The sequence below is a fragment of the Myotis myotis genome, unplaced genomic scaffold (genome assembly GCF_014108235.1).
Source record: "Myotis myotis isolate mMyoMyo1 unplaced genomic scaffold, mMyoMyo1.p scaffold_m19_p_3, whole genome shotgun sequence".
NCBI lineage: Eukaryota > Metazoa > Chordata > Mammalia > Chiroptera > Vespertilionidae > Myotis > Myotis myotis.
The window spans coordinates 189828828-189856625 of NW_023416335.1; the positions used below are offsets into that span (position 1 = coordinate 189828828).

At 43.7% G+C, this 27798-nt stretch overlaps 1 protein-coding gene across 3 annotated transcripts; it reads left to right on the plus strand.

The window, feature by feature from the left end:
• Positions 1–810: 810 nt before the first annotated feature.
• On the plus strand, positions 811–27793 carry YBX3 (Y-box binding protein 3). 3 transcript variants are annotated; one of them, XM_036296843.1, is made up of 10 exons: positions 819–1310; positions 5066–5129; positions 6324–6357; positions 9642–9731; positions 13891–14013; positions 17175–17378; positions 23735–23832; positions 25458–25629; positions 26144–26243; positions 27220–27793. In XM_036296843.1, exons 1-9 carry the CDS (start codon positions 1049–1051, stop codon positions 26207–26209), a joined length of 1113 nt encoding a protein of 370 aa, XP_036152736.1. In that variant the 5' UTR covers positions 819–1048; the 3' UTR covers positions 26210–26243; positions 27220–27793. The 3 variants fall into 3 exon arrangements, with proteins under 3 accessions (XP_036152738.1, XP_036152736.1, XP_036152737.1); XM_036296844.1 differs by lacking the exon at positions 17175–17378 and having other exon boundaries at positions 821–1310; XM_036296845.1 differs by lacking the exons at positions 25458–25629; positions 26144–26243; positions 27220–27793 and adding an exon at positions 24612–24698 and having other exon boundaries at positions 811–1310.
• The last annotated feature ends 5 nt before the right edge of the window (positions 27794–27798 follow it).

Consider the following 27798-nt stretch of genomic DNA (forward strand, 5'->3'; position numbering starts at 1 on the left):
AAGTCATAGTCCCTCTGGCATGTACATGGTTTAGCATAACCCAGTCCACTCTCTAAAGGCCATGTTGCCTCTTTCAACTGAGATATCGTTTATTGGGTGATTTGTCTCTGGACCTGCCATCCCTGAGGCTGAGGGCTCAGCTGCTTAAACTTTCACCAGATGGCCCAGGCAATGGGAGCCGAAGGGAGGATGTGGATTTATTCAGGTTTTTTTTTTTTTTTAAAACTACATTATTTAAAACACATTAACAACTCATTATTTGTCTGTTAAGTGGGTGTAAATTAATTCTCCGAGGGCTGGACTTCCATTTCCTCACCTGTGGGTAGTAGGTGAAATGATCGGTAAATGATCTTTCAGGAGTAAGTTGTCAGATAGTCTTAAGATTTTATCCCGTCAGCTCTTAATTGCTGTAACCAAATAGTTTCCGGTGCCCGATCAACGTTGAGTAAAAACAAGTGTTTGGGGGAGACAAGCGCGGCGTAATTTGGTTGCCCTGTTTTCCCCTCCCAAAGGTCAGTCTCAGGTGGCCCCGAGGTCGTGGGGAAGAGAGCCCTCCGGCCTCTCCAACAAAGGGACAGCAGGACGCGCTCCTCCGACGCCCTCAGCGCGCCGTGCAAGCCTCAGCCCGCCCCGCGCGCCCCTGTCCTCCCCGCCCCGGCCCCTGCGCCCCAGCCCCGAGCGGCCGGGTGGGGAGCCAAGCGCACCAGGCGCCTTTAAATGCTAATGAGAGTCGGTGCCCAACTCCGGAGCCAACTTTCCCCACCCTCTTCCCTCGCCCGCCCTTCCCTCCCCGGCCCGTGCGCCGCCTAGAAAAACTTGTGCGGGGCCATTTTTGGGGCAGTAAGATCGAGCGAGGAGCCCAAGAGCGAGCGCGCAGCCCGAGAGCTCGAGCCGCCTCCGCCGCGAGACCCCACCCCGGCCGCCGCCGCCTGCGCCGCGAGATCCGCACCGGCCTCCCCGAGAGCGAGCCCGGCCGCCGCGACCACCAGCCGCGCTAACCGCCGACCAACCGCCACCGAGGTGCCCGAGTGAGAGCCCAGGAGGCGGCATGAGCGAGGCGGGCGAGGCCACCACCACCACCACCACCCCCGCCCTCCCGCAGGCTCCGGCGGAGGCGGCCGCCGCGGTCCCCCAAGACCCCGCGCCCAAGAGCCCGGGGGGCGGCGGCGCGCCCCAGGCCGCGGCCACGGCGCCCGCGGTGCTCGTCGCAGGGAACCCGGGTGGGGACGCGACCCCCGCCCCCACGGGCCCCGCGGCCCCCGCCTCTTCAGCCCCCACCGGCAACGAAGACGCGGAGAAAAAAGTTCTCGGTGAGTCAGTCCCGGGAGCGGAGGGGCTGCCCTGGGCGGGGCGGGCGGCAGCCGGCCGCCGAGCACGTGTGGGCATCTCCGTCTGCGTGTCCTCCCACCCCTTCCCCGGGGAGGGGACGCCGGACGGGGTTTCCAGGGCGTCGCACGGGGTTCCCGGGACGTGGGGTCCCTGCGCAGGTGGCTGCAGCAGCCGGTCCTGCGGGCGCTCCCAGGTGAGCGCGTGGCGCTCTGCGCTCCCGGCCGGCCGGTGCGCGTCCCCCTGGGTCCTGGGCCGGCCAGTGGCGTCCCCACTTCGGTCACGGCCGCGCATTCCTGCAGCGGCGAAGGCTTCCGTCCCGGGAGAACGGGGGCGGCGGGGAGGGCGAGGACCCAGGGCGGGGATGGAGGTGGATGGAGGGTCGGGACGGACCCGCGGGGCGGCCACTTTGGAGTGGACCCTGCGGCTCCGGGTGGGGAAAGGATTTCCTTTGGGGAAGAGCGGGGCGCTGGTTGGAGACGGAAGGGAAAAAGGTGAACAGGCTTCCTGCCGGGAGGCTCAGGTGTCTGTCCCGGACGCCCTTCCCACTTTGGCTCGGGAAAGGCGCCATGCTTCCGCGGGCCACATGCTGGGAAGGGGAGGGGGGGTGTCGCAATCCTCTTGGGTCTTGGTTTCGTGTCTTCCTCTCTCCCCGGTGCCCACTGCTGCAAAAACAAAACAAAACAAAACAAAAAACCTGTTTACCAGTCGCTACCCCGTTTTCTTCTTCCCGGGCGCATTTGGTGTAGCAGCTGGAAAAACTTGGTGGGAAGTGTGGGTATGACGTCTGCTCGGTACCTCCTTATCTTAGGACTGGTAACAACCTAGGGAAGGAAGTTGGCAGATAAGACGTTCGGGTTCAAGGGGGGCCGAGCACCAGAAAGGGTTTCTGTGGTCGTCGTCGGGGTGGGGTGTGCCACACACATTTCAGCCTTCTCTCCAGTTGGGCCCCGTGTGGGGCCCTCAACGGGCTTGCAGAACAGGTGGGTCACGGTGGAAAGCTTTCTCAGGGGTGTGTGCCTGTCTCATGCGCGCCCTTCCAGACAGGAGAGTTAAGAGACGATGTAGGAGCCTTCGGAGACCTTTTCAGAATTGTGGGTGGGGTGTGTGTGGATCCCTCCTCGCCTTCCCAGGTTTCTAGGAAGAAAAAGGAAGGGAATAAGGTGACGGAAGTAATATGGATTCCATGCCACTCATCGAGGGGCCTGTTTTCCCGTTTGATTCCCAGGGCTTTCTCAGTCACTGCCAAAACCACGTGCCAAATGCAACCTGTGTAGGTTAAGACATAAAATAGCCCTCACGTTGCCCAACTAAAAGTCGCCGAAGCCTCGTCAGGGTGGAACGTGATGTTTCCCACGTGTGTTTCTTGGAACACTTTATGCCAAATATCTGAGAGCGTCAACCATGGGTTATCCAAAGTGGGTGTGCAGATACCTCCTCTTTTTTCTTTTTTCCTTTTCTGTTGTAGAAAGGGAATTTTGAGGTTTTTCACTTAATCCATCTACCCTTTTGGATGTGAACTAACCCTTTGGATTGTTAAAGATGAAGGAAACAGATAAAGTTAATTTTGTCAACCACCAATTGCTATTAGCCTCTATCTACCGCATCCTGGTGACCAGTCTGGAAGTCTGTCATCTTTCCACTATAACTCCAGCTCTCAAAATGACGTTTTCACCGTTTGTCTCCGTCCACTGTGTTCTGCCTTCCCCTTTCCTTTGCCAGGCAAACACGTGGATGCCTGAAATGTGCCAGGCACAGGGCTGACTGAGATGGAATTTGGGGTTTGGGGTCTCCCATTCTAGTTTTTACAGTCAGTCTTTAACTTCAGCGGACATACAGCCCACCATCGGCCAGGAAAAGCAGTTTACCTGAGTGAGACAATACTCCCTTCTGATGAAAAGCCGTACGGTCTTCCTCTGCCTCCTCTTCACCCTGTGTGTGTGTGAGTGAGTTTGTGGTGTTAAAGCAAGAAGTGTATATGAATGTGTTTGGCCATATGGAGCCGTTAGAAATATTTGTGGAATTAGGAAGCATTTTTAAAACTACATTGGGGAGTAAAATAACCTTCGGCCTTGATTGACGTTAGACTTGGAAATCATTTTTTTTTTATCTTTTCCCCTATTATATTAGTGTTGGCTTTCTCGTCAAGGTTTTTCCTTTGACAATGGTAAACATTTACTTACATGAAAATGAGTCAGAAGCGGGTTTCCTTATATTTTCCTAGGTCGCTAGGGCAAATGAAAGGAGGCACAATGACAAATCATTTGAAATAATGTATGGCTGAAAAGCATATGGTGTATCAAAAACAGGCCACTTCTGTGCACATTTGGGTCTAAAACATAATTTTTTTCCTCCTTGGCCCTACTGCTCTAGTTAGAATGGCCTAAAACGGAAGCTTTAATGGTTTAATCTCTTCATTGGGAGATCTTTCTTGCTCAGTCAGTAGTGGGCTGAATGACTCTAGAGGCGTAAAGAATATAGTTTTTTTTTGTTTTTTCTTTTTACAAAGAGAGCTAAAGTATTTCCTCAAGCATATCAATCTAGCAACACTCAGAATTAACCCTGCCCACAACAAAGCAAGTCCCAATTACTGTTTTAGATTTGGGTTAAAAGAACTGAATCCTTATTGTTTATCCTTGCAAGTTAATCTCATAGAGAGGCAGCATGAATTAATGTTAATTGTTACTTTGATTCTCTGCTAAGTTTTTTTTTTTTTTCTTAACGTACTTTATTCCCAGGGCTTTCTCAGTTACTGCCAAATGATTGTCACATTTCCTGTTTCACTGAGTCTTGATAATTGCTTTATACATTTTTCTGAATTTAGGCATAGGCATTTCCTAGAGATGCTGAATTTGACATTCACGGTTGATTTAAAGGAGTCATCTCAAATTATACTTGATGGCTGAAATAATTATGAATCTGCAGAGTACAACTTATGTGTCCATACTATTGGGTTTTCTCTTAAATTCTGCTGAAATCTGGGGTACAGAAATGGTCCTACCCTTGTTGCAAAGTAAAACCCATAATCAAGTTTAAGAGGGAATTTTATAGAAAATTCTGGGTTTTGATTCCCACCAACTGCAGAGAGTAGGGTAAACAGAAGCCCAAATTCATCACTGTGGTTTGAAAAGGCCTGTTACATCATGTCTCAGGGTGGTGAGTACAGAACCAGGTTGAGACAGCACCAGTTCTATTATTACTCTTGACTCTGATAGGCCCCAACTGGCAACTAGACAGGCTACTTTATGTTATATCTTTGTAGATTAACTAGGAGCTACTATTTCACTTACGGAAGTTTGCCAGTATTTCAAAGTGTGAAAGCCATGTGTTAAGGTCACTTGTACTTACCTTGTTCATCTACCTGCATTCTCTTTCATTGTGACCCTTGTTTTGCACTAATAACATTTTTCAGTGTTAAAACTTTAAAGGCCCCCCCACCCCTCTTAAACAGTGTTTCTCAATTTTAATTATTGCAGAAGTAAATAGACTTATGACCACCCTTATCTTATGACTCTACTGAAAAGTTTAACAGGGAAGAAAGGTTTATCCTGCTGAAAAGTATTTCCCCTTGATATCTTCACTTGCTCCCTTTTCTTTTTCTATTATATTGTGGACGTAAGCTTTTCGTGGTTTCCTCAGGTATGTTTAGGCTTTGTATAATGCTGTCAAGACCTTAAGCGATATGAGCTTTATCTCTGGGTAGGTCGGCTACTAATTTATCTGCCTAATCCTATTTCAGCCACCAAAGTCCTTGGCACTGTCAAATGGTTCAACGTCAGAAATGGATATGGGTTTATAAATCGGTATGTATGTCTTGCCATGTTTTAAATACATACTTATGTTATGGTACCGATTGTTATAAATTTTTTTTTTTTACCATGCTTTATTAGTGACTTGTATAAGTTTTAAGATTTGTAAGCACTGTCAATATTCTCATTTCTAAGCTACTGGTCGTTATCAGAACACTGATTAGGAACTTATTTTTATAAAATCTAGTCATTAAAAGAAACAAGGGTGGGGGGCGATAAGTCAGAAGTGGGAAGAGCCTAGGGTGATGGAGTCATATCCATAATCCCAGATGGAGCAGCAGAGGCTTAGACTGGTCAGGCAGCTTTCCTAAGGTCACACAGCTAGCGCGTAATTGAGCTGCAACTATTACCCAGGTCTAGGCCAAGTGCTGTGTAGGAACTGGAGTGTTTTCTTTTTTTTTTTTTTTTATTGCTTAAAGTATTACAAAGGGTATTACATATGTGTCCATTTTATCCCCCCGCCCTAGACAGTCCCCTAGCCTCCCCTATCCCCCCATGTCTTATGTCCACTGGTTATGCTTCTATGCATGCATACAAGTCCTTTAGTTGATCTCTTACCCCCCTACCTCCTGCCCCGCAACCGTGGTAACTCCTAACCATATAGGAAGGAGAAGGTAAGTACAGGCTGTTGGGGGCATTACGTTTTCACATGATACTGTCGTTTGCTTTGCTCCCTCTCCTACCTCGCTCCCCAATTCTGGAATCCTCCGCCCCCCCCCCCCAATTTCTGTTTTGGTGAGAGTGGGGGGATGAGTTAGGGTGGGGTGATGTTGGGGCGGGTGGGGGGGGGCGGTGACTGTTTTTGGTTTCAGTGTAAGGAGAGCCTAGATCACAGCTGTGCCTTGTCCTTTTGACTGTCTTGCTATGCTTTTGCCGGGAGGGAAATCTGGGGCTCTGATTACATCCCACGTGACTTAGCAGGAGATGGGAGGGGAGGGATAGTTCAGTGTGTGGCCTCTGTACACTCGCATCTGAGCGCTGTGGTGATGTGGAGGAGCAAGGTGGGCGCCTTGGGGGATTAGAAGCTCTCGGTGAGGGTTGAGTCCAGGCATCTGAGTTGAGTTTAAAGGATAAACAAAAGTCTGTGGTATGTTTTGATATCTGAACTCTTATAAAACATTTGTTCTTTTTAAGTTTTTCTTCTCATACCTAGTACCTATTAATTGTGTCCTTTTTCTCTTCCAACAGAAATGACACCAAAGAAGATGTATTTGTGCATCAGGTAAGAGGGGTAATAAATGTTACATTTTATATGTGAAAAGTGGGGTGTCGGTAATGTGCTGTTTCCCATTCCCAAAGGTAGTCATGGACATCATCATTCTACCCTAAACTCTTTGTTTAAATTTTTTGTTTTGAGAGTATGTGTATTAGAACTGGGAACAGTGAAACAAGGAAGGGCCTAGGATGATAGAAGCAGCAACAGGAGAGCCTGGGCTGGGCTGCTTTGGCTCTGCCGAAATGTTATGGGAAAGAAGTGAGCCAAGGTGGGGCTGCTGTCAGCTCACTGGAGAGTCGGGAAAAAGGGTGCCTTGGAGACAGGTTCGGGTTGGCCCAGGACGAGCTGCTGCCGCCCATTGCTCCCCTGGTTGCAAATGTCCTGGGGTCCCTTAGGGTTTAGGACAGCAGTTATCAGCCTGTGGGTTGTGACCCCTTTGGGGGTCGAACAACCCTTTCACAGGGGTCACCTAAGACCATCAGAGAACACATATAATTAATTACATACTGTTTTTGTGATTAATCACTATGCTTTAATTATGTTCAATTTGTAACAATGAAATTGGTGGTCACAACATGAGGAACTAACTGTATTAAAGGGTCGCGGCATTAGGAAGGCTGAGAACCACTGGTTTAGGAGATGCATGCCTGTGGGGGAGGGGCAGGGAGAGGCGTGGGTGTGCTCCTGGGAGGAGAATGCACACTGCCCTAAACCCTTTCTGTGATTCTCATTTTGGCAGGAGAGCTCAATCCCACATGTTAAGATGGGCAGATTAGCGCTTCTGTGCCATCATAGTAGCTGTTTTCAAACAGTTTTTATTTTCGAATGGCATGAAGTAATATTTAGTTAGGCCACTTTTTAATTTTTGAGCCCTTGGAGTCCTTAGCAAAAACGTTGTTTCTGTGGTTGGGTGTTCCACCCTCCGGACTGTGTGGTTCCCCCTAGCGTTTGGCCAGAACCCGTTTGGCTTTTGCCTGGGTGGGTGTTGGTTAAAGCTCCTCTATCAGAGCAGCTCTGACTTGAAGTAAACAGCACAGCAGCAAAGCGGACGGTTAGGGCGTGTGTGTGAGACGTGAGGAAACTCCCCATTCCCAGGACTCGTCCTCACCCCTGTGAAAGGTAGGCATGGCTAGCACATGGCCAGGTCAGAAGGCCCGCGCTGCCCTAGGAGCGAAGCAAATGTAGAAAATGGGTAACATGGGAAACACGGGCGTCTCTGCTCCAGGATCTCAGTCTCCTTCACATCAGTAGCCTAGGATGTTCTTCATCCTATTACCACGTATCCTGGACTGACTTTACAAAAGAGGCGAAAAGAAAAAAACACCCACCCTTACTGTTCTTTGTATAGTCAGTTTCCAATGAATTGCCCCAAATATGTGTGTAGTTCTGAGTGTATAGCAGGGAAGCAGAGAGGCATGTACTACCACCAGCGTATTTACCTGCAGGGCTCTGTCAGGCATCTGGTTTTCAGTGTTTTTGTTCCCTTCTGTTTAGGGGTGTGTGTGTATTGTGTGCACGTATGTGTGTTGGGGTGTGGTGACTGGAGGTAGTGATAGTTAAGAAGAAGCTCTCTGGTTGTGGTTTTTATTGTTTACATGTCCACTTGTCTGGATATATTTCAGTTGTACCTAGATAACTTGGGTAGATTTTTTGTTGTTGTTCACATACATTGACTTTTAAAGTCATAGCAGGCTGACAGGCAGTGTTGCTTATAATACCAAGAGGTTAATAGACCTGTTGGGGAAAGAACTCTGCGCTGGGTGACTGCTGGAGTGAAAGGACCTCACAAGTGTCTGTGCTGGTGGCCAGCTCTGTGGGCCTGTGAGTGAGCGTGTGACCTGATTCCTGCCCCTGTGAGGCTGTGTGGTGAGTCACCTCCCTGTGTTGAGGCCTGCCTAGTCTAACAGGAAAAGGGGAAGGAGCCGGCAGGGAGGGGCTGGCTTTGGAATGGCTGAGTGTTCGGGCGGCAGGCTGCGTGCGCACATATCCTGTCCTGAACTGCCTTTTTCCTCTGTGGGTGAAGTCTCTGCTCTATTGGCTCATTCTTTTTATTTTTTTTCCCCTCCCTCCTACTCAAGAGTAAGGGAAGGGCTGGATTACACATGCCTAATCGCTTTATAAAATAAGGTTGACCTAGTTCCATAGAAACTCAGAGCCCCTTTAACTATTTAGAGATACCAGCTAGAGAAATGGAAATTCATTGCAGGAGTCATTCCACTTCCCTCTACTGGTTGAAAAAGAAAGGTCTGTTCACGAGCAGATGTGTAGGTGCAGATGTTTAATGCAGGGCAACATCTTTATCAACCTCTTACTGTGTTGTCAGGGACACAGCGTGGTGTGGTGGGGAAAATATTGAACACATATGTAGATGCAGTACCGGTATATGAGTTCCGCCACTTACCCCCATCCACCCTCTCCCCTGCTGCATCTTGAATATGACCGTGGATACATCACTTTTAGCCTCATGTTTCCTCATCCATAAAATTGGGGGCAGGTTGGGGGAAAGGCCAGATTATCAGCAATGTTCTGATTCCTGAGGTAACTTTGCATATTTTATCAGAAATATTTACACCTTGCCATTTTCTGATTCATTTTTCCTGTTCATCATTCCTCCCCGCCTGCCCCTTCACACACATTCTTTAATATTTTTTTAAAATATATTTTTTATTGATTTCAGAGAGGAAGGGAGAAGGGAGAGATAGAAACATCAATGAAGAGAGAGAATCTTTGATTGGCTGCCTCCTGCATGCCCCCCACTGGGGATCAAGCCTACAACCCGGGCATGTGTCCTGACTGGGAATCCACCTGTGACCTCCTGGTTCATAGGTCGATGTTCAACCACTGAACCACACCAGCTGGGCTCTTTAGTACTTTTTGAGGTTAGCAGTTTCTCTTGTCTGCAGAAACCTTTATCCCTAAAATGTGTGCGTGTGTGTGTGTGTGTGTGTGTGTGTGTGTGTGTGTAAGATTTCATAAAGGCATCCCCACTCCTACTCCCACTCCCACTGATAGAGCCTACAGTCTGAATCTCCAATGATTACTAGTTTGAGGGAACTAATATATCCAGCATCACGACTAAGTGTTCAGGCTGTAACAGAGTACAACTACACATTCTGTTTTTTATAGTGTTTTTTGTTTTATTGTTATTTTAGAGATTCAGGTTAGTAGGAGAATGATAATTTAAAAAGTGTAATAGGTCACCTGTGTCTTCAGTATACCCTGTAAACTTGAAAGCAGTGAAATGTTACCAGTACTGACATACACTTTATTTCGAATTTCTCTTCTTACAGACTGCCATCAAGAAGAATAACCCACGAAAATACCTGCGCAGTGTAGGAGATGGAGAAACTGTAGAGTTTGATGTGGTCGAAGGAGAGAAGGTGAGAGGGTTGTGGTTGGGTCTCAGAGTGTGGGCACTTAGTTTTCTTGCAGAGTAAATGCTCTCTCAGCCCCTTTATGAACTCTCATTACTTTGGATGTTTTTGTGTTAACAGGAAGAAGTGACTTTTAAGTAGAAATATTTTTGATTATTGGATGTCATTATAAGCATTCTTTGATATATATTATAAAAGGATGTTTTAATTTCTCATTGAATAAATGATGAATCCTATTTAATTATGGAAGGAAAAGCAAATTTTAAATGGGGTGAAATTTGACTTGTTTTATACAAATAAAATTTTTCAGGCTGTGATTTTTAATAATACAAGTAATACACAGTGAAGAATGTTTTAATCTCCATAAAAGAAGATTTCAATTGAATCTTTGAGTTAGATTTTGGAAAGCTGGAGGCTTTTTGATAGACTGTATAACAACTTTATTCTGATGAAGCTAATTGATCATCTTGAAATGTACTTGGATTTTTTTTTAATGCTGTTATATTATTTAATTCCAATATTAGTAATGTGCTTTCTGTTTTGCTTTTAGACAGCAGTCTATTATAGATATCAATAAAACACCATAGCATTAAAAAAACATCCTAAAGGCATATATGTTAGAACCACCGTGGCATTTAATCGTGCCAGCTGAATTATAAACTAATAATGGAGTGAATTGCTAGTTAACTCCCTGCATGTGCTTTTCCCACACACACGCATACATACATACCATTCCATACTCTGTATTTTTAGTCGCTCCCAACCTGTTCTGTTTTAAAAGGAAAACTTTATTTCATTTAATATAGCAATTTAAATGATGTCTGTACTGATTTGATCCCCATGGTATCTTGCAAATCTCTTGGAGTTTTGAATCATCCACCAACAAATGCTGGCCTGTAATGATCTTTAAAATTTTGCTTTGTCAGGTTTATTTTATTTTACCTCTGTATGTTCTGTCAGGTAATTTTACCTCTGTTTTCAGAACTTGAGGTTTTACAAATTGATACAGTGTGAAATAGACTCTTTTGAGGCTTTAATTTTTTATATGCTTGCAGCATTATTTTATTCATTTGTCTGTAAGAGAATAAGAATGCTAAGTCTGCTCTGAGGAGAACAGGAAGGTCTAAAGAGGGACGACATGTATGGAAACTATTACTAAATCCAGGGCCCTTCTTTCCCGTTGCTCCCAAGTTTCGCTCTTGTTCATCGCTGGACAGAGACACATGAGTCCGTGAATGGGAATTCTCTTGGTACCTCCAGGGTCACATAGGTATCAACATTTTCTAGCAAGATACCATTATCTCAGTTGTTTTCCACTGAGGAATCTTCCTTCCTGGTCTAGCATTCTTTCTTTTACAGTTGTGTTATATTGACCAGTTTGTGTTCGTCAAAGAGGTACACACTGCTCTTGAACCTAGTATGACCAGCCGTGAAGGCAGAGTGTAGGCCGCGTGAGCAAACAAGCTGTGTACATTTCAATCAGAACGTCAGTGACCTTGCTCACCTTATTAAAACTTGGGTGCCGGGGTCCTGCCCCAGCAGGTCCAGGGGTCCCCAAAGGTGTGGACGGAGTCGGCGAAGAAGGAATGACATGGAGACAGCGTTCAGTTGATCCGCAGGCTAGCCAGGATCTCCAGCCAGGATCTCCAGCCAAGTTCTGGTCTGGATCTCCAGAGAGGTTCTGCTTAGGATCTCCAGCCAGGGTCTGTGTCCATGTTCTCTTGCTAGGTTCTCCAGCCAGGTTCTGTCCAGGTTCTCCAGCCAGGGTCAGTCACCAGGTTCCAGTCAGGTTCTCTTGCCAATTTCTGTAGTCAGGTTCAGTCTAGGATCTTTTGCCATGTTCTCTCCAGCGAAGTTCTTCTGTCTCTAGAGAACGTTCTGTGTAGGTTCTGTGCCTAGGTTCCGTCTCTCCCTTCTGTGTTCTAAGTTCTGTGTTCTAAGTTCTGTGTCTTTCTGTCTTGTTACATCTGTATTTATACCAGTTAATTCAATCCTATCAATCTCTATTACAAAGGTTAGGGCGTTTCTTATCTCCATTCCAGGGAGTAAAGATTATGTAGCTTAAGCATGATTGTTTGTAGTTAAAGTGATTAATTACCCGCCTGGCACTTAGTTGAGGGGTTTTATTCCCTCCCTAACTTCAGGGGAAAATCCCTACCTGGGGAAACAACCTTTCTCAGAGAGGAGACCTTGGTTAAAACACATAGTGCCAAGAAGGTGAGCAAACATATTAAGAACAGTATGCTATATATGCCAGGTCCCTTGAAACAGCAAGCATGGACCGGCTCCCGGCAAATTCCCCCTTTTTTATTTTTTTAAAAGCAGGCATTAAAAAGAAAAACCTGAAATGCTCTCTTGTATCCATTTTAAGAGTAGGATTGGCGCTTTCCGCTATTACCTGAGTCCTGATCTATCACCCCAGGGAGAGCTTGCCAATCCTGCACTTTCCCAGGGTGGAAAGGCTGCAGTGGGGTTAAGGATAAGGCTCCTTGGGCCTACCTCCTCCCATGCCTTTACATTTACCTTTCCTTCCTCAGAAAAGCATGGACATACTTCTTGTATAAAACGTTCTGTCTGACTGGGAGTAACCTTAATTCCTCTGCTAGCAAGCATATGTGTTAAAAGATCAATACAGAGTCTTATTTCTTTAGACTCAGTATGGCACATCTTCTTAATCTAAAGATCAATACAGAGTCTTCTTTCTTTGGACTCAGTATGGCACATCTTCTCAATCTAAGTTCTGTACTATCCACCTTCTTACCCTACTTATCCTCTATAGGGGGGTCTGCAGTACCCTGGTGGAGTCCTATCCGTCCTGAGTGTGGGGTTCTCAATGGGGAGGGCTTACCTAGGGGAATCCTGTTCCAGGGCTTCCCAAAGGTGTGGACGGAGTCGGCGAAGACTATCCACCCTCTTCCTACGGTGGAGTCCTATCCATCCTGAGAGTGGGGCTTACCTAGGGGTCCCTGTTCGGGCGCCATATGCTGGGGTCCAACCCCAGCAGGTCCAGGGGTCCCCAAAGGTGTGGACAGAGTAGGCAAAGAAGAAGGAATGACACGGAGACAGCGTTCAGTTGATCAGCAGCCTCGCCAGGATCTCTAGCCAGGATCTCCAGCCAAGTTCTGGTCTGGATCTCCAGCGAAGTTCTGGTTAGGATCTCCAGCCAGGTTCTGTGTCCATGTTCCCTCACTAGGTTCTCCAGGTTCTCCAGTCACGTTCTGTAGCCAGGTTCTGTCTAGGTTCTTTTGCCAGGTTCTGTAGCCAAGTTCCCTCACTAGATTCTCCAGCCAGGTTCTGTCCAGGTTCTCCAGCCAGGTTCAGTCACCAGGTTCTAGTCAGGTTCTCTTGCCAATTTCTGTAGTCAGGTTCAGTCTAGGATCTTTTGCCATGTTCTCTCCAGCGAAGTTCTTCTGTCTCTAGAGAACGTTCTGTGTAGGTTCTGTGCCTAGGTTCCGTCTCTCCCTTCTGTGTTCTAAGTTCTGTGTTCTAAGTTCTGTGTCTTTCTGTCTTGTTACATCTGTATTTATACCAGTTAATTCAATCCTATCAATCTCTATTACAAAGGTTAGGGCGTTTCTTATCTCCATTCCAGGGAGTAAAGATTATGTAGCTTAAGCATGATTGTTTGTAGTTAAAGTGATTAATTACCCGCCTGGCACTTAGTTGAGGGGTTTTATTCCCTCCCTAACTTCAGGGGAAAATCCCTACCTGGGGAAACAACCTTTCTCAGAGAGGAGACCTTGGTTAAAACACATAGTGCCAAGAAGGTGAGCAAACATATTAAGAACAGTATGCTATATATGCCAGGTCCCTTGAAACAGCAAGCATGGACCGGCTCCCGGCACTTGGGCATATTTTTGATGTCTGGCAACAGGAATTGAGAGTGTAGTCTGTCTGTCTGTTGTCTAAGGCTGTTTTGGGGGGGTTTAGCTTCTTTTTAAAAATTTTTTAAAATCTGTTTTTATTGATTTTTAGAGAGAGGAATGGAGAGAGAGATTGAAACATCAATTGGCTGCCTCCTGCACACCCCCTACTGGGGATCGAGCCCATAACCCACCTGGTCATTTGCCCTGACGGGAATCGAACTAGCAAATGGATGCCCAACCACTGAGCCACACTGGCCTAGCTTCTTGTAAATTTTGAGGGTGTCTTTGTTCTGTCTCAGGGTGCCGAAGCAGCCAATGTGACCGGCCCAGATGGAGTTCCTGTGGAAGGGAGCCGTTATGCTGCTGATCGGCGCCGTTACCGACGCGGTTACTATGGCAGACGCCGTGGACCTCCCCGTAATGTATGTTGGCCTTTCTTCCCGATTGGTGATTGCAAAGATGTTCACATCTGAAACTGAGTGTACATACTTAGAGCAGATGAATGCTGTGTCTTCTCCTGGCAACCTAAACACAAAATGGTGGTTGTTTTTTTGTTTGTTTGTTTTGATGGGAAATTTTCATACCCAGAATGTATCCATAAGCACTGGTCTCATTAGAAACTTGCCATTGAAAAGTTACATCAGTTTGTATGTACTTGGCTGCATATAACAGACATTTAACCATCTTATAACAAGAAAAGTTAACTAAGGCAGGCTGTGCCAAGGTTGTCAAAAAGGCGTTTTCTTCATTGGGCTCTTTCCCGGGACCAGAACCTGGCCTTAGGCATTCACTGGTGAAGGGGAATGGGATTTCTGGGATTGGCTCAAACCTGTGGCTCATCTCTTGCTGCTGACACTGGCACTGCTGGTCTCTAAGAGAATCAGCATTTGGTTGGCAAGGAAGAGTAGGGATAGCTTGGGAAGAGGCAGTAAACAGTGTTGGCTGCAGAAATATTAAATTTGCCTCAAGTAAGTGGCTGTTTTATTTAGCATAGCATTTACTTGATATTAAAGTGTAGAAGTAGTAATTGTCTGGATGTATAGTTCTTCAGATTGGTTATCAATCCAGGTGAAAGGCTTACAACCAAGTCTGGCTAGAGCTTTCTTAGGAGGCGCAGTATCAATACTTTCAAAGCACCCAAAAAGAATCCCATTTATGTGTGGCATGAGGATTCTATAAATTTGAGTCACTTTTCGATGTTTCTAGAATTAGTATCTGGGACTGGCACCATAGAATAAAACTCCAGATGTTTTGTGAGCACAGGGTTGTGGCTATGCCGGTCACCCAAGAAAAACTTGAAAAAAATCTCACCAGAATAAAATATATGCAGGTTGAGAATGATTTATCCCCATGCTTTGATAAGCTTACATCTTTCTGCGTAGCAGATGCTTTCCCCTTCATTCTGTCATCTTCTCACCCTGCCCAAATTGATTTTTATCAGATTGCTTATGGCATCTTATTTTCCTGTTTCTATATTTTTCTTACCCACATTTTGCTTATTCTGTTGTGTTTTTTTCCCCAATAAGCTGTGCAGAGGGTAGAGGTAGGAATGAGCATTTACTATGTCAGGTTAACGCAAGTTCATCAGATTCATGGAGCTGTAGTTGTAATTATTTTGACTCCTAGAAATACAGTGGTAGAACCTTTAGTGAAAATTTTCCCTTTAGAGCAGGGGTGGGCAAACTTTTTGACTCGAGGGCCACAATGAGGTTCTTAAACTGGACCGGAGGGCCGGAACAAAAGCATGGATGGAGTGTTTGTGTGAACTAATATAAATTCAAAGTAAACATCATTACATAAAAGGGTACCATCTTTTTTTTTTTTTAGTTTTATTCATTTCAAACGGACCGGATCCGGCCCGTGGACCGTAGTTTGCCCACGGCTGCTTTAGAGACTATTCTCAGCTGGAAATTTGAAGTCATGCATGTAAAAGATATTTAGAAATGTCAAAATTCTGAAAGTGTACCTAAATGTTTTTCTGTTATAATGTTTTAAGTCCTTAGAGTTCAAGAGCATGTTTGTTAATGATGCTGCCATTATTCTCATTTTGTAAAAATGAGAGATTGTCTGTCTACAGCTCAAAAAGATACAAAAAGCCTAAAAGAAAAAAAATGTATGAAGTCTCACACGTAATATTTTGGTGAACATTTTTTCTGCTAATACATCATTACATAATTGAGGATCACATCTGATTCAGGTTATACGAAGTTTATAATGGCTTGATTTGTCTGAAATTGGATGAGCTCAGGCTATCATTGAAGCGTTTCCTGTTGGGGAATTTAGTTGCCCATGTTGGCTTGAACTGGACAGTTCTAAAACTTAAAAATCCTCACCCTCCAGAAGAAATGGGTCATTATGTTAAATTTTAATTTAGCTATTTTTAATAACTATAGTTACTTCCCATAAGACTACTTTGGTATCTGCATATCCCACTTTAAGATTTTAAATAAGTTTTTTAAGGGATGTTTGGCTATTAGCTTTTATTTTTAAATATAAACTACAAGTATATGATATGGTAGTTGAAATACAGGAAAAGTTACATAATGGGTCAATAATTTCCTTTGCTAATAAGACCTACATTTAAAAAAATATATTTTTATTGATTTCAGAGACGAAGGGAGAGAGAGAAACATTCATCAGCTGCTTCCTGCATGCCTCCCCACTGGGGATCGAGCCTATAACCCAGGCATGTGCCCTGACCGGTGATTGAACCTTGATCTCCTGGTTCTTAGGTTGACACTTAACCACTAAGCCATGCTGGCTGGGCAGTAAGATCTATATTTAGAAACTACCTGTATCTTTTACTTATTACTATCTGTTAATGTACAATTAAAACTTTATTCTTGAACATATAAAGAAAATCTAACTTTCTCCCTGAAAAGTATATATTTCAAAATTGAGTGAGAAGAGTGGGGTTGCTTGATGTTTTCTGCAAATCTCTGATGTTTGATTTAGTAGAAGACAGCTGAGTTCTCATATCTCCCGCATTCAGTCTGCTGAGACCACATGTCTTTATTGTTCTGGGAGACCCCACCACACACTCATGAGATGATGAGATGGGAACAGACAAATAGCATCCTCATAGCATTATGAGAATAGTTGGACCTTGATAACCCCCCGAAGGGTTATAAAATAGCTGTAGGAAGTATACTATGTGGAACAAACTGTTCATAACACTACAAAATATATTTTTTCTTGACTGCCCTGACTTTGCCCCTGTGAATGGCAAATGTTGGGAGACACACATGTGGCCAAGGTAAATATTGTAAACATTGTAGATGTTCTTTGGGTGGTTGGTCAACTGATACTTATCAATCCTAATTAGATGACTTAACATTATTATAGAGTGATTGCTTTTGCTTTTCTGCTTCTTGGTATTTTATCTGCATAGATCTACTTTAATCTGAATGTAGTTTATCCCAGGTTATCACATAATGATCTGGGTTAAATGCACTTCGTATAAAAAAAGGATTATTCCTTTTGGGAAGATATTTTTCTTTTGGTGATATTCACCCTAAGTGGTATTCTTTGGTTCTTTCCTTGCTGAAACTTCTTCTGAATCTCTGTTTCTTTGCTTCGCTAGTACGCTGGGGAGGAGGAGGAGGAAGGGAGCGGCAGCAGTGAAGGATTTGACCCCCCTGCCACTGACGGGCAGTTCTCTGGGGCCAGGAGTCAGCTGCGCCGCCCCCAGTATCGCCCTCAGTACCGGCGGCGGTTCCCGCCTTACCACGTGGGACAGACCTTTGACCGTCGCTCACGGGTCTATCCCCATCCCAACAGAATGCAGGTAAAATTGCACCTGGGACTTCTCTTCAGCAATCCTCACCCTTCCGTCCTTCCTCTGCCTCTTCCTCCTCCTCCTCCTCCTCCTCCAACACCAGCCGCTGGAAACAAAACCTTGCTTGGGGCTTCCTGGTGCTGCAAAAGCTGAGGCAAGGCCTTGAGTCTTTCATTCTAGGAACATTTCTGAGAGCACAACCACATGAGCTATGCCTGTACTTGCCTTACTAGTGGATAGATGACAGTTTCTAGTTTATGGAAGAATAAAAGTAGAGAGACCAGTGATATGCTTAAGAGCTTAAACTCTGAAGTCAGACAGACCTGGATTTAAATCTTGTCTCTGCTACTTACTTTCTGTGAAATTTTGAGAAAACCAAACTTTAGAGAGATTAACTTATTCATACATTAAAAGGTAATAATAATGTGCCTCCACCGTGGGGCTCACTATGAGTAAATCGAAGGTAAAGACTTTAGTGTGATGCCTCAGGATAGCTAACATCTGTAAAGTCCTTAATTTAGGTGAGATGGTGTTGCTTAAGAAACCCTACCAGAGGGTGGGGATTGTTGGTTATTGATTTACTCCTCTTTTTTTAATCACAAAATATTGATACAACTATTGTGAACTTGACTTGTAATTATTGAGCCTTATAGCAACTTCCCAGTCGCTGGGAACTTGGAAAACTTAGGACAGGGCATCATTTTTGTTATCACTAGCTACAAATACTGCCTCTTAGTGTCCTTGGGTTGTTTTTCCACGAAGTGTTTTGACTGAACACTATGTTCAGTCTGTTCTTTGCTACCCTTCTCCTGTCTCATCATGCATGACTGTGTTCTTTCTACATTGCTTCTTGTTTTTTCTCTTCCACTCTTTAACAGCTGTCCCTGACAAACGTGCTAAAAATAACAAGTAGACTTGCGTATATGGAGAGATTGGGTACATGAGGCACAGGCATAGTAGGTTCCTGTAGGGCAGCACTTGGAGCTCCTAGGAGGACAGGAAGAGTCAGTGAGATTGTAATGCACATTTATTTTCAGTGTTGATGGTACTTTCCTGAAGTAACCATTTTTAGTATTTAGCATATATACATGATGATTCTTTTCTGTATTTGAAATAAAGTATATTTCACCTTAGGATTTAAAGGTTGAGAGTAAAGTGAGTCTGGAGTGCCATGTAGAACATTTTTTGCAGATGCTGGTTGAAAACTAATTTTTGAAATATATGCTTATTCTGATAACTGCATATAGTTTTTTAAACGTGGCCTGGATTTTTTTACTTTACGTTTCATATCTGAAGTAAAAACTGTCTTACACTTTTTTTCTTTTTCTTTTTTTTTTTTTTTCTTTTTTAAATATATTTTATTGATTTTTTACAGAGAGGAAGGGAGGGGGACAGAGAGTCAGAAACATCGATGAGAGAGAAGCATCGATCAGCTGCCTCCTGCACACCCTCTACTGGGGATGTGCCTGCAACCAAGGTACATGCCCTTGACTGGAATCGAACCTGGGACCCTTCAGTCCCCAGGCCGACGCTCCATCCAGTGAGCCAAACCAGCTAGGGCACACTTTTTTTCAACAGTTTTCCTTATACTCTTTCTAATATACATGTTTGGATGTTCACTGAATGAGTTAAACAATAGCATCAAGTGAAAATTCCTGAAACTGCCTTCCATAAAACTAGGCTACTTCTAGGTTGTCAGTGTAATGACTTACAAGTACTGAGAGATCTCTAGATGGTAAAAATTACTGAGGTCATATAGAAAAATCTTTCTAAGATTTTCTACAATATACAAAAACTATGACATTTATTGGACACAACAGGGAAAACTAACACTATGCAGGCCAATAGTGTTTCCCTTATGTACCAAGAACATAATATAGCATGGTCAGTGACCAAATGACTTCCAGGTTCTTAAAGATAATCAGTGTGTTTGAAAATTAAGTGGAATTGGTTACTGAGCTAATGTCAAGTATTTGTAGTCTTTGAGAAAATATATGATAGAGGAAAGGGTGTAACATTGTTTGGCATCTGCCAAATGGTTGGCATTTGAAATCAGTTCTTACTCAGTTTTCCCTGCAGATTTAAGCTGGTGTTGGGTTGCATACGGTTGTTGTGGTTGTTACAAATGAAGGGATTTGAGTACTTTAAAAAGTTAGCAAGTTTTGCCTAAGGTTACATGGGCAAGAAGTAGTAGAGCTTCAATCCATCTATGCATGCTTTTCCCACTTTCTCATTCTAGTCAGCTTTCATTCTCTATATGTGTTGCTCTTTCTGTCCCCCCCCCCCCCCCCCCAAAATCAAAGTTCCCGAGGAAGAACCAGGTTTGCGTGTTCAGAGAACGGAGGGGAAACTCATGTGGCTGGGCTGGGATGAGTCAAGAGAAGAGGGCTAGGGGCTCAGGGCAGACCAAGCATGCCTGATAGACCATGATAGGGACTGTTAACATACTCTAAATGTGATAAAAAACCAATAAAGGAATCTAAACAGGGAAGAAATATATTTAAGCGATCATTGGACGGTTTTTAGAGGCTGGACCACGGGAGGCAACAAGTAGGAATATCAGCGACTATGGAGAGGTCATCCCTGTGGAGAGATGATCATGCATGGATTAGAGTGCTTGCAGTGGAGGTGTGGTAGGTGGTCAGATTCAGAAAATGTGTTCACCATGAAAGTGACAGCATTTGATGCTGGAGTGCATGTGTGCTTTTAGGAGTAGAGGATACCTCCAAGTTTTTTATTTAAACAAATACAGGAAGGCTGAAGAAAGATAACGCTTAGGAGAGAGGTGGGAGTCATTTGGAGGTCTTTTCTTCACATTATATTTTACCTCCAAGTGGAGATGTCAGGTAGGCAAGAAAATAAATAAATAAAATAAAACAGAGTCAAGAGGTAGAAAGTGGCTCGAGTTAAGAGGGTTTCATTTTAAAGAAGTTGGTTGACAAAGTCTTTGGTGCTGTATTTGGGAAGAGACCTAGGGGAGCAAGGCAGCGAGTTATTGGGGTACTGGTAATGGCATGCATGGCAAAGGGATTGGCAAGTACAAAGGCTGAAGGGAACCTGAAAAAGAGAAATGAGATTGTAGATAAACTTTGGAGTCACAAAACATTGAAAGGCATATAGGACGATATCCTATATAATAAAACCCTAATATGCAAATTGACTGAACGATGGAATGACTGTTCCCTATGATGCACACTGACCACCAGGGGACAGGTGCTCAATGCAGGAGCTGCCCCCGGTGGTCAGTGTGCTCCCACAGGGGGAGTGCCACTCAGCCAGAAGCCGGACTCATGGCTGGCGAGTGCAGTGGCGGTGTCGGGTGCCTGTCCCACTTCCACAGCAGCGCTAAGGACCCCTCAAGGGTGTCCTCGTGCCGGCTTAGGGTGGAGATCCCCTGAGGGGTCCCGGACTGCGAGAGGGCACAGGCCAGGCTGAGAACTGACCACCACCACCGCCCCCCCCCCCCGCCCCCCCGCAGTGCACGAATGTCGTGCACCTGGCCTCTAGTTAACTATAAATGAGCATAGGTAGAGAATTGACCCTGGGAACGAGTTCTGAGGCATACCAATGGAAGATTAAGAAGATGAGCCTAGCAAATGACATGAGAAGGAGCAGGTAGGGGGAAAAAAAAAGTATTTTAAGAAGGAAGTGCCGCCAAAAAATAGAGGAAGTTAGGTTGAGAATTGATTACTAGGTTTGGTAACTTGGGAGGTTAGTGATATGGTGAGAACAAAAATCTAGTCAGAGTGAATTCAAGAGTGAGCCAAGCGGGGGTGGGGGAGAAGAGGTATTTTCTTCCCCTTTGAGGAGGTTTCTGTGGTGGTGATGGGTTTCCTTTAGCATATATTTCTGTAAAGGAGCTCAGAGAAATGGGGCAGTATCTGGAGGAGGATCTGAGGTTAGGGCAAGGTTTGGGGTTGATTTTATTTTCACATTGAGTTCTGTCCTGGTTTCCCTTAGCCCTTCCCTCACCAACTACTTACCCATGATGCATTAGATGGGCAGATCAAATGCCACACACACACACACACACACTCATACATTCATTCATACACTCATTTATATATGTATAGTTTATAGAGTATGTGCATATATATTTGTATGTGGTGGTCCTTATTTCTGTTCACTGAAATCAGTGACACCTTGATAGCACTGAGCTTCCTAAACACCATTCTCCAATGAAAGGAAGCTCCTTTCGAGAAATGGCTGATTTCAGATCTGAACCAGAGAAAGGACAATATGAACCTGGAACATCTTGTCGTGCCAGAAAGCAAGGAAGTACTCAGAGAATGTTGGAGACATGTCAAAAGGACATGAGGAGCTTGAATGGGTTCCCATTGGCCAGTAATGATAGTAACAGATTATAACCCATTGAATAAAATAGGAAACCATGAGTCTGTATAGATATAAATGAATGTATTGAGAATTTGATGAGGAATGAAATATTTATAGACTTTGAAATTACTTCACAAACTTCTTAATTACAAAGGAGAAAAGAGTAAACCTAGCCCTGGCCAGTGTGGCTCAGTTGCTTGAGCGTAGTCCTGTGCACCAAAAGGTTGCTGGTTCGATTCCAGGTCAGGCACATACCTAGGTTGCGGGCTCAATCCCTGGTCTGGGTGCATGTGGGAAGCAGCCAATCAGTGTTTTCCTCTCACATTGATGTCTCTCTCCCTTCCCTTCTCTCTAAAAAAACAAATCTATAAAAACATATTTAGAAAAATAAAAAGAGTAAACCTAAAGCAGAGGAGTCTTAGAAGATAGATACCACCTCATCGACCGCTCAACACTGCCACTGTCAGTTGGGTGCAAATTGAAGCCAGACTCCACCTGGCAGGAGGCAGTGAGAAGAAAGGTGTCGCTTTTGTGGCTTCCCTGCCATCCACACATACACTAGAGCATGGGAAATACCAGCAACCCACACTGAGGTGTATTTTACAGAATATCTGGCTTGTAATCTTTTTTTTTTTTTTTTAAACAATTTTATTATTTTTATATATTTTTGTTGATTTCAGAAAGGAAGGGGGAGAGAGCTAGAAACATCAAGGATGAGAGAGAGAATCATTGACCGGCTGCCTCCTGCACACCCCCCACTGGGGATCGCGCCTGCAACCCAGGCACGCGCCCTTGACCTGAATAGAACCCAGGACCCTTCAATCCATAGGCCTACGCTCTATCCACTGAGCCAGACCAGCTAGGGCTGGCCTGTGAGCTTTAAAAGTGTCCTTCACAGTCATGGAAACCAAGTAGAAATTGAAGAACTATGTCAGAAAGAGAGACAACTAAATTCAAGGCATGGTGCTAAGTGAGTCTTTTTGCTAAAAAGGACATTATTGGTGAGACTTGAATGGGGTCTGAGGATTAGATTCTACAAGTTTGATTATTTCAAAATAAAGTAATTGAAAACTATGGGTGTTATTTCTGCATGCTCATGGGCTGGGTGGGAATGATGGAGCAGGAAGGGGAGAAAATACATAGTGAAGGGGGATAAAGAGTAAAACTCCTCTAGGATAAAGAGAGGGGTTGGCCATGGATATGAGCTTGGACCACTTAGCCAGTGTAATGAGAGAGAAGACAATTATTATAAATTCTAGTATAGGTAACTTAGTAGATTCTGTAGTGAAAGAATGTAGACGATATTTTCTGATTGCTTCTTAGTGAAATATGGAGAAGGAAGGGATGTTAGTTTTGAGGGGGGAAGATGATTGACATTGTGACTATTGTAATGAATTTCAGAGATTGATGGCATTTCAGAGGTTGGTAGGCGGGCTTTTTTATTTTAGCTTTTAGTTATTCTTCCTCTAGAAGTTCTACAATACAATTTTTTCCCACAGCTTACAATAAATTTATCATCAAGAAAGTGTACTTTATTTTTTAAATGTTATACTTAAATAGTGCAAATAGATACACGGAAGAAATTGTGAAAGGAAGAAATCAGAGGTGAAAGCATGGTTATAAGGTGTGAGAGAAACTTCGACTGTAGAAACCATTAGTGATACTGAAGGGATACCCAGTTTGTAGAATTAGTGAGTCTGAGTTTGAACAGATCCTCATTGCTCAAAAGTAGCAGGTTTTCTTTGAAGAGATGAATGGAGCACTCTAAATGTTAAATTAACATTGTGAAATGACTTTAATTGCTCTGGAACAAGGCGGAATACAGCCCTAGTGGGAGCGAGTTTTTCTTTCTTTTCTATCCTTCACAAAGATCTAGTCAGTAAAAAGTTCACTGTTAGAGTTGAGTGTTCTCGCAGCTTTGTAAGGAAGCATTTTTATTTCTTTTCAAAAAAATTCTGAATACAACCGTGTGCTCTGTGTTTCCTGTGTCCTGTAGCACGACACTCATTTTCAGCCCTGTTCCCTTCTAGGCTGGTGAGATTGGAGAGATCAAGGATGGAGTCCCAGAGGGAGCTCAACTTCAGGGACCGGTTCATCGAAATCCAACTTACCGTCCAAGGTACCGTAGGTACGTCACGTTTCACTAAGGCATGATCAGCTGAAGGACTCGGGAGTGACGGTAGAATGTGTGAGGATGTTGTGGGTCTGTTCTGGGGATTTATTATGTCATAGAAGATGTGCCTCCTTTCACTATGTGTCCAAGTTTAGGGGAGACTCTGCAGTATATGTTTTCAGATGGCCTGTGACACTTCCCCCTTACTTAAATAATTATAACTTTTAGTTACCCCAAAGCATTATTTGTATCTGATAGCATTCTTATTTTTTAATTATAAATTAATACTTATTTTTAAATTACATTTAACGAAATAAGCAGAAATTAATTGATGAGTAATTCACTGGTAGTGCTACAAATGGAGGGAGATTGAGTGCCAGAGAGTATTTGGGATACTACATATTCTGTTAACTGAGCCAGTCTAGAGTAAGGGTTAAATCAGGCTACAGATCACACTGTCTGTTTCAATTCCCACCCTGCAGGTGGTAGCTATAACTCCTTTGACAAGTTTGCGAACTCTCTAAGACTTAGTACTAGGCCTATAAAATGGACATTAAGGACTATCTACAGTTGTCATTAGGGTTAAATGTATAAAGAAGCGACTACCTAAGATAATTAGTATGTGGCCTGGTATGGTAAGTGCTCAGTAAATGTTACTACCCGTGATGTTAAAGTTAGCGAAGGAGCGGGTTATTTTATTTGTGCTCTGTCCCTGTAAAGACTGCAAGTTGAACTAGATTCCCTGAGATCCTTTCAGCTTTTTGTATTATAAGCCTTCCTGTTTGTTTACTTAGCCTGCCCTTGAGGTAAGTGAAGAAGCATCTTCATTCCTGAATCACACGTAGACCACCGTGAAGTTCGGCACTAGGGGTTTATTGAAAGGAGAGAACTAGTAAGTGTGGTATTGGGGAAAGGATTTGTGCCACTCGGCACCCTTTTTTCTCCCAGGTCGTTCCAGTTTTAGGCATAATCACTCTAAGGATTGATTGCTAAGGACTTTCAAATAAGAGAGACTTCAGAGAAATGTCTTCATGAAAACTGAGGAGACGGGACAGTATTTGAGTCCAGCTCTGTCAATTCCTAGCTGTGTGATCCTGGCAGAGTTACCGTTGACCTTTTTGACCTATAAAAGCAGCCATCCCATGTGATTCAAACAAGCACTTACTCTCTCTCAACCTGTTGGTTTCTCACTGTGAATCTGACTCACAGAATTGGTGTTGAAATTAAATCACTTAACGTGTAAACACTCCGGCACAGGCTCTGGCACGTGGTGCGTGCTTTCTTCCCTTGTTTAATCCATAGTCTCCACGGAGCTCTGTTCCTGGAGGGCAGACACCAGACCACTTTTCTCCTTTGGTTTTCCTCTCCTTAGTGCCTATCGGAGTGCCCGGTAGGAATTTAGCATGTGTTCAGGACATGTTTATTCACTACAAATAGGTGTCAGATGAAAGGGGGGAAATGGTGGGGGTTTTTCCCACCAAAACTTTGTTCCATTTGCTGCGTTAGCCTGCGCATACTTCCAGTAACAAGTACCCGGTCACTCTGACTCTCTAATCTCTAAGCATGAATGAAACCTGTGTTCTTGAGAGTCCCTGTCTCGTTGGACTTTTTCTCTCTTTGTTTTGTGATCTCTGTTCTAGGGGACCTCCTCGCCCAAGACCTGCCCCAGCTGTGGGAGAAGCTGAAGATAAAGAGAATCAACAAGCGGCCAATGGTCCAAACCAGCCATCCGTTCGCCGCGGGTACCGGCGCCCGTACAACTATCGGCGCCGTCCCCGTCCTCCTAATGCTCCTTCACAAGATGGCAAAGAGGTAAATCCAGCCAGCCGGAGCGGGTGGTACCAGGTCATTCTTAATCCTGTCAAACTTCAGTGTCTATTCTAAGAGTGGTTTTCTAGTCTGATAGCCTATACTTAAATATATGTAATATATAAAAATATGTATATTTACATATAATCGTTTATGTAAAATGTTATTTATAAATAACATATATAATTATTTACACATAACATTTTATATATAAGTAGTATCTATTCACATATATTTTCTATGTATCTATATGTATATTAACATTTTGCTTAAGGTCCATACATATATATAGAGAGAGTATATTCTGCACATAACACAAAAACCAAATATTTGAGTTTAACTAAATTGACATTCTTTGAAAGAATTATCCATCCTGGTGGGGATTCAGAGCCAGAAGATTTAGGGCTGTGCAAATAAAGGACCGCATTTAGAGAGGAACCCGCCTCTAGGTGTGTGGAAAGTAATTACTGTCACCTGAATTGCTTCATTTCTGGTTTGTGATTTTGTTCTGTTTTAGACCAAGGCAGGTGACGTGCCATCTGAGAACCCTGCTCCGGCCACCGAGCAGAGCAGTGCTGAGTAACACCAGGCTCCCCAGGCACCTTCACCATCACTAGGTAAGAGCTTGGGCAGCTCAGGCTTATGTTGGGGTGTGTGTGTGTGTGTGTGTATATTATTTTTGAGTCATTGATTTCTCAACCAGAGCACAAATCAGTCTAAACTAGTTCTGTGATTTACCTGGACCATCCCCTCCTCTCCATTGGAATTTTGAAGAGTGGTTTTTGAGATGTACTTTTTTTTTTTTTTTGCTAAGCTTTAGGGACATAAGCATTCAGAAAGTTAATGAGAGCCAAATTTTTTTCTAGACAGTTTTTTTTGTTTGTTGTTTGTTTTTAGACAGACAGTTTTAAACTATTATAGTATTAATATGGTATACCAATAAGAAAGTTTTTGGAAGTTTTACTTTTGTGACACCTAGTGGCCAGTTTGATCAGTTTCAAGTGCCTGACCAGGCCTTATTTTAATATCTGGAGACTGATTTGTAGAATAAATTAGAGGGTTTTTTCCTTCCCTTTTCCCTTTGACAAGCAACATTACTCATTTGGAGGCAGTGGGGACAGTGTGTAGGAGCCAGAGGCCTGTACAATCCAGTGCGGGATCTGCTGCTCATCTGCTAGGTGATCTGGAGCAGTTCGTGCACCCTCTGCCTCGGCAGTGTCTGCTGCTGGGAAAACGGGAACACCAACAGACTATCCACCAAGGTCCTTGCAAAGACTTAATGAGATAACACCTCTGAAGTGGTTAAACAGAGCGGTAAAGAATAACCTCTGTGTACAGGTTAGCTTGTTAGTCTTCATTGGTTTCATTATTATGTCCTGACTGTTCTCGTTTATAAAAATATTTTATAAAAGAGTTTCCATTAAATCAATGTACAGTTTACAAATCTAGAGAAGATAAACATGTACATTTTGCTTAGAGCTTTTGAAATACTGTTTTTTTATGTTCAAGAAAACAGGCTGTTTTTTGTCTTCTTATTCTTTAACTCTTGGTCATTTTGCCACTTTTTCAAAGTTTGACTTTAATTTTTTCCAGGTGACCTAAAGAATTAATGACCATTCAAAAAAATGAAACAAAAAGCAGACACGACCTTACCAACACCAAAGAAACATCCAAGCAATAAAGTGGAAGACTAATAACCAAGATGTGGACATTGGAATGTTTACGATTATTCTTTACGAAACAAGTACAAAACGAGAATGTCAGCCAATGTTTCCAGCAATTTTTCTGGAATGCCTGCACAGAAGACAAGAGAGCAACCTCCCCAGTTTCGGCAACCACTAGGTTTATATTTTTTTCCTGGTTTTTACTGTTTTGGTAATATGAATTGAAAGAAGAAATATTAATACCACATGGGGAGTACCCCAACCAAAGAAATCTGAAATATATAGTAAATGCTTTTTTGTTCCCTTTTCTAGTTCATTTTGGATGCTGGTGCTAAACTTCCAAGTGTCGTGATTTAAAAAGAAATTTTATGCTCTTCTTATTTATTTCTAGATGAGGGGAGGATAACATTTTTGCTTTCTTATGCGACTCTCTGAAAATGTGCAGCATGAAGTTCCTCAAAAATAAAATTTTTACCCTTGAAAGGAGAAGGTGTATAACTAGAGTATG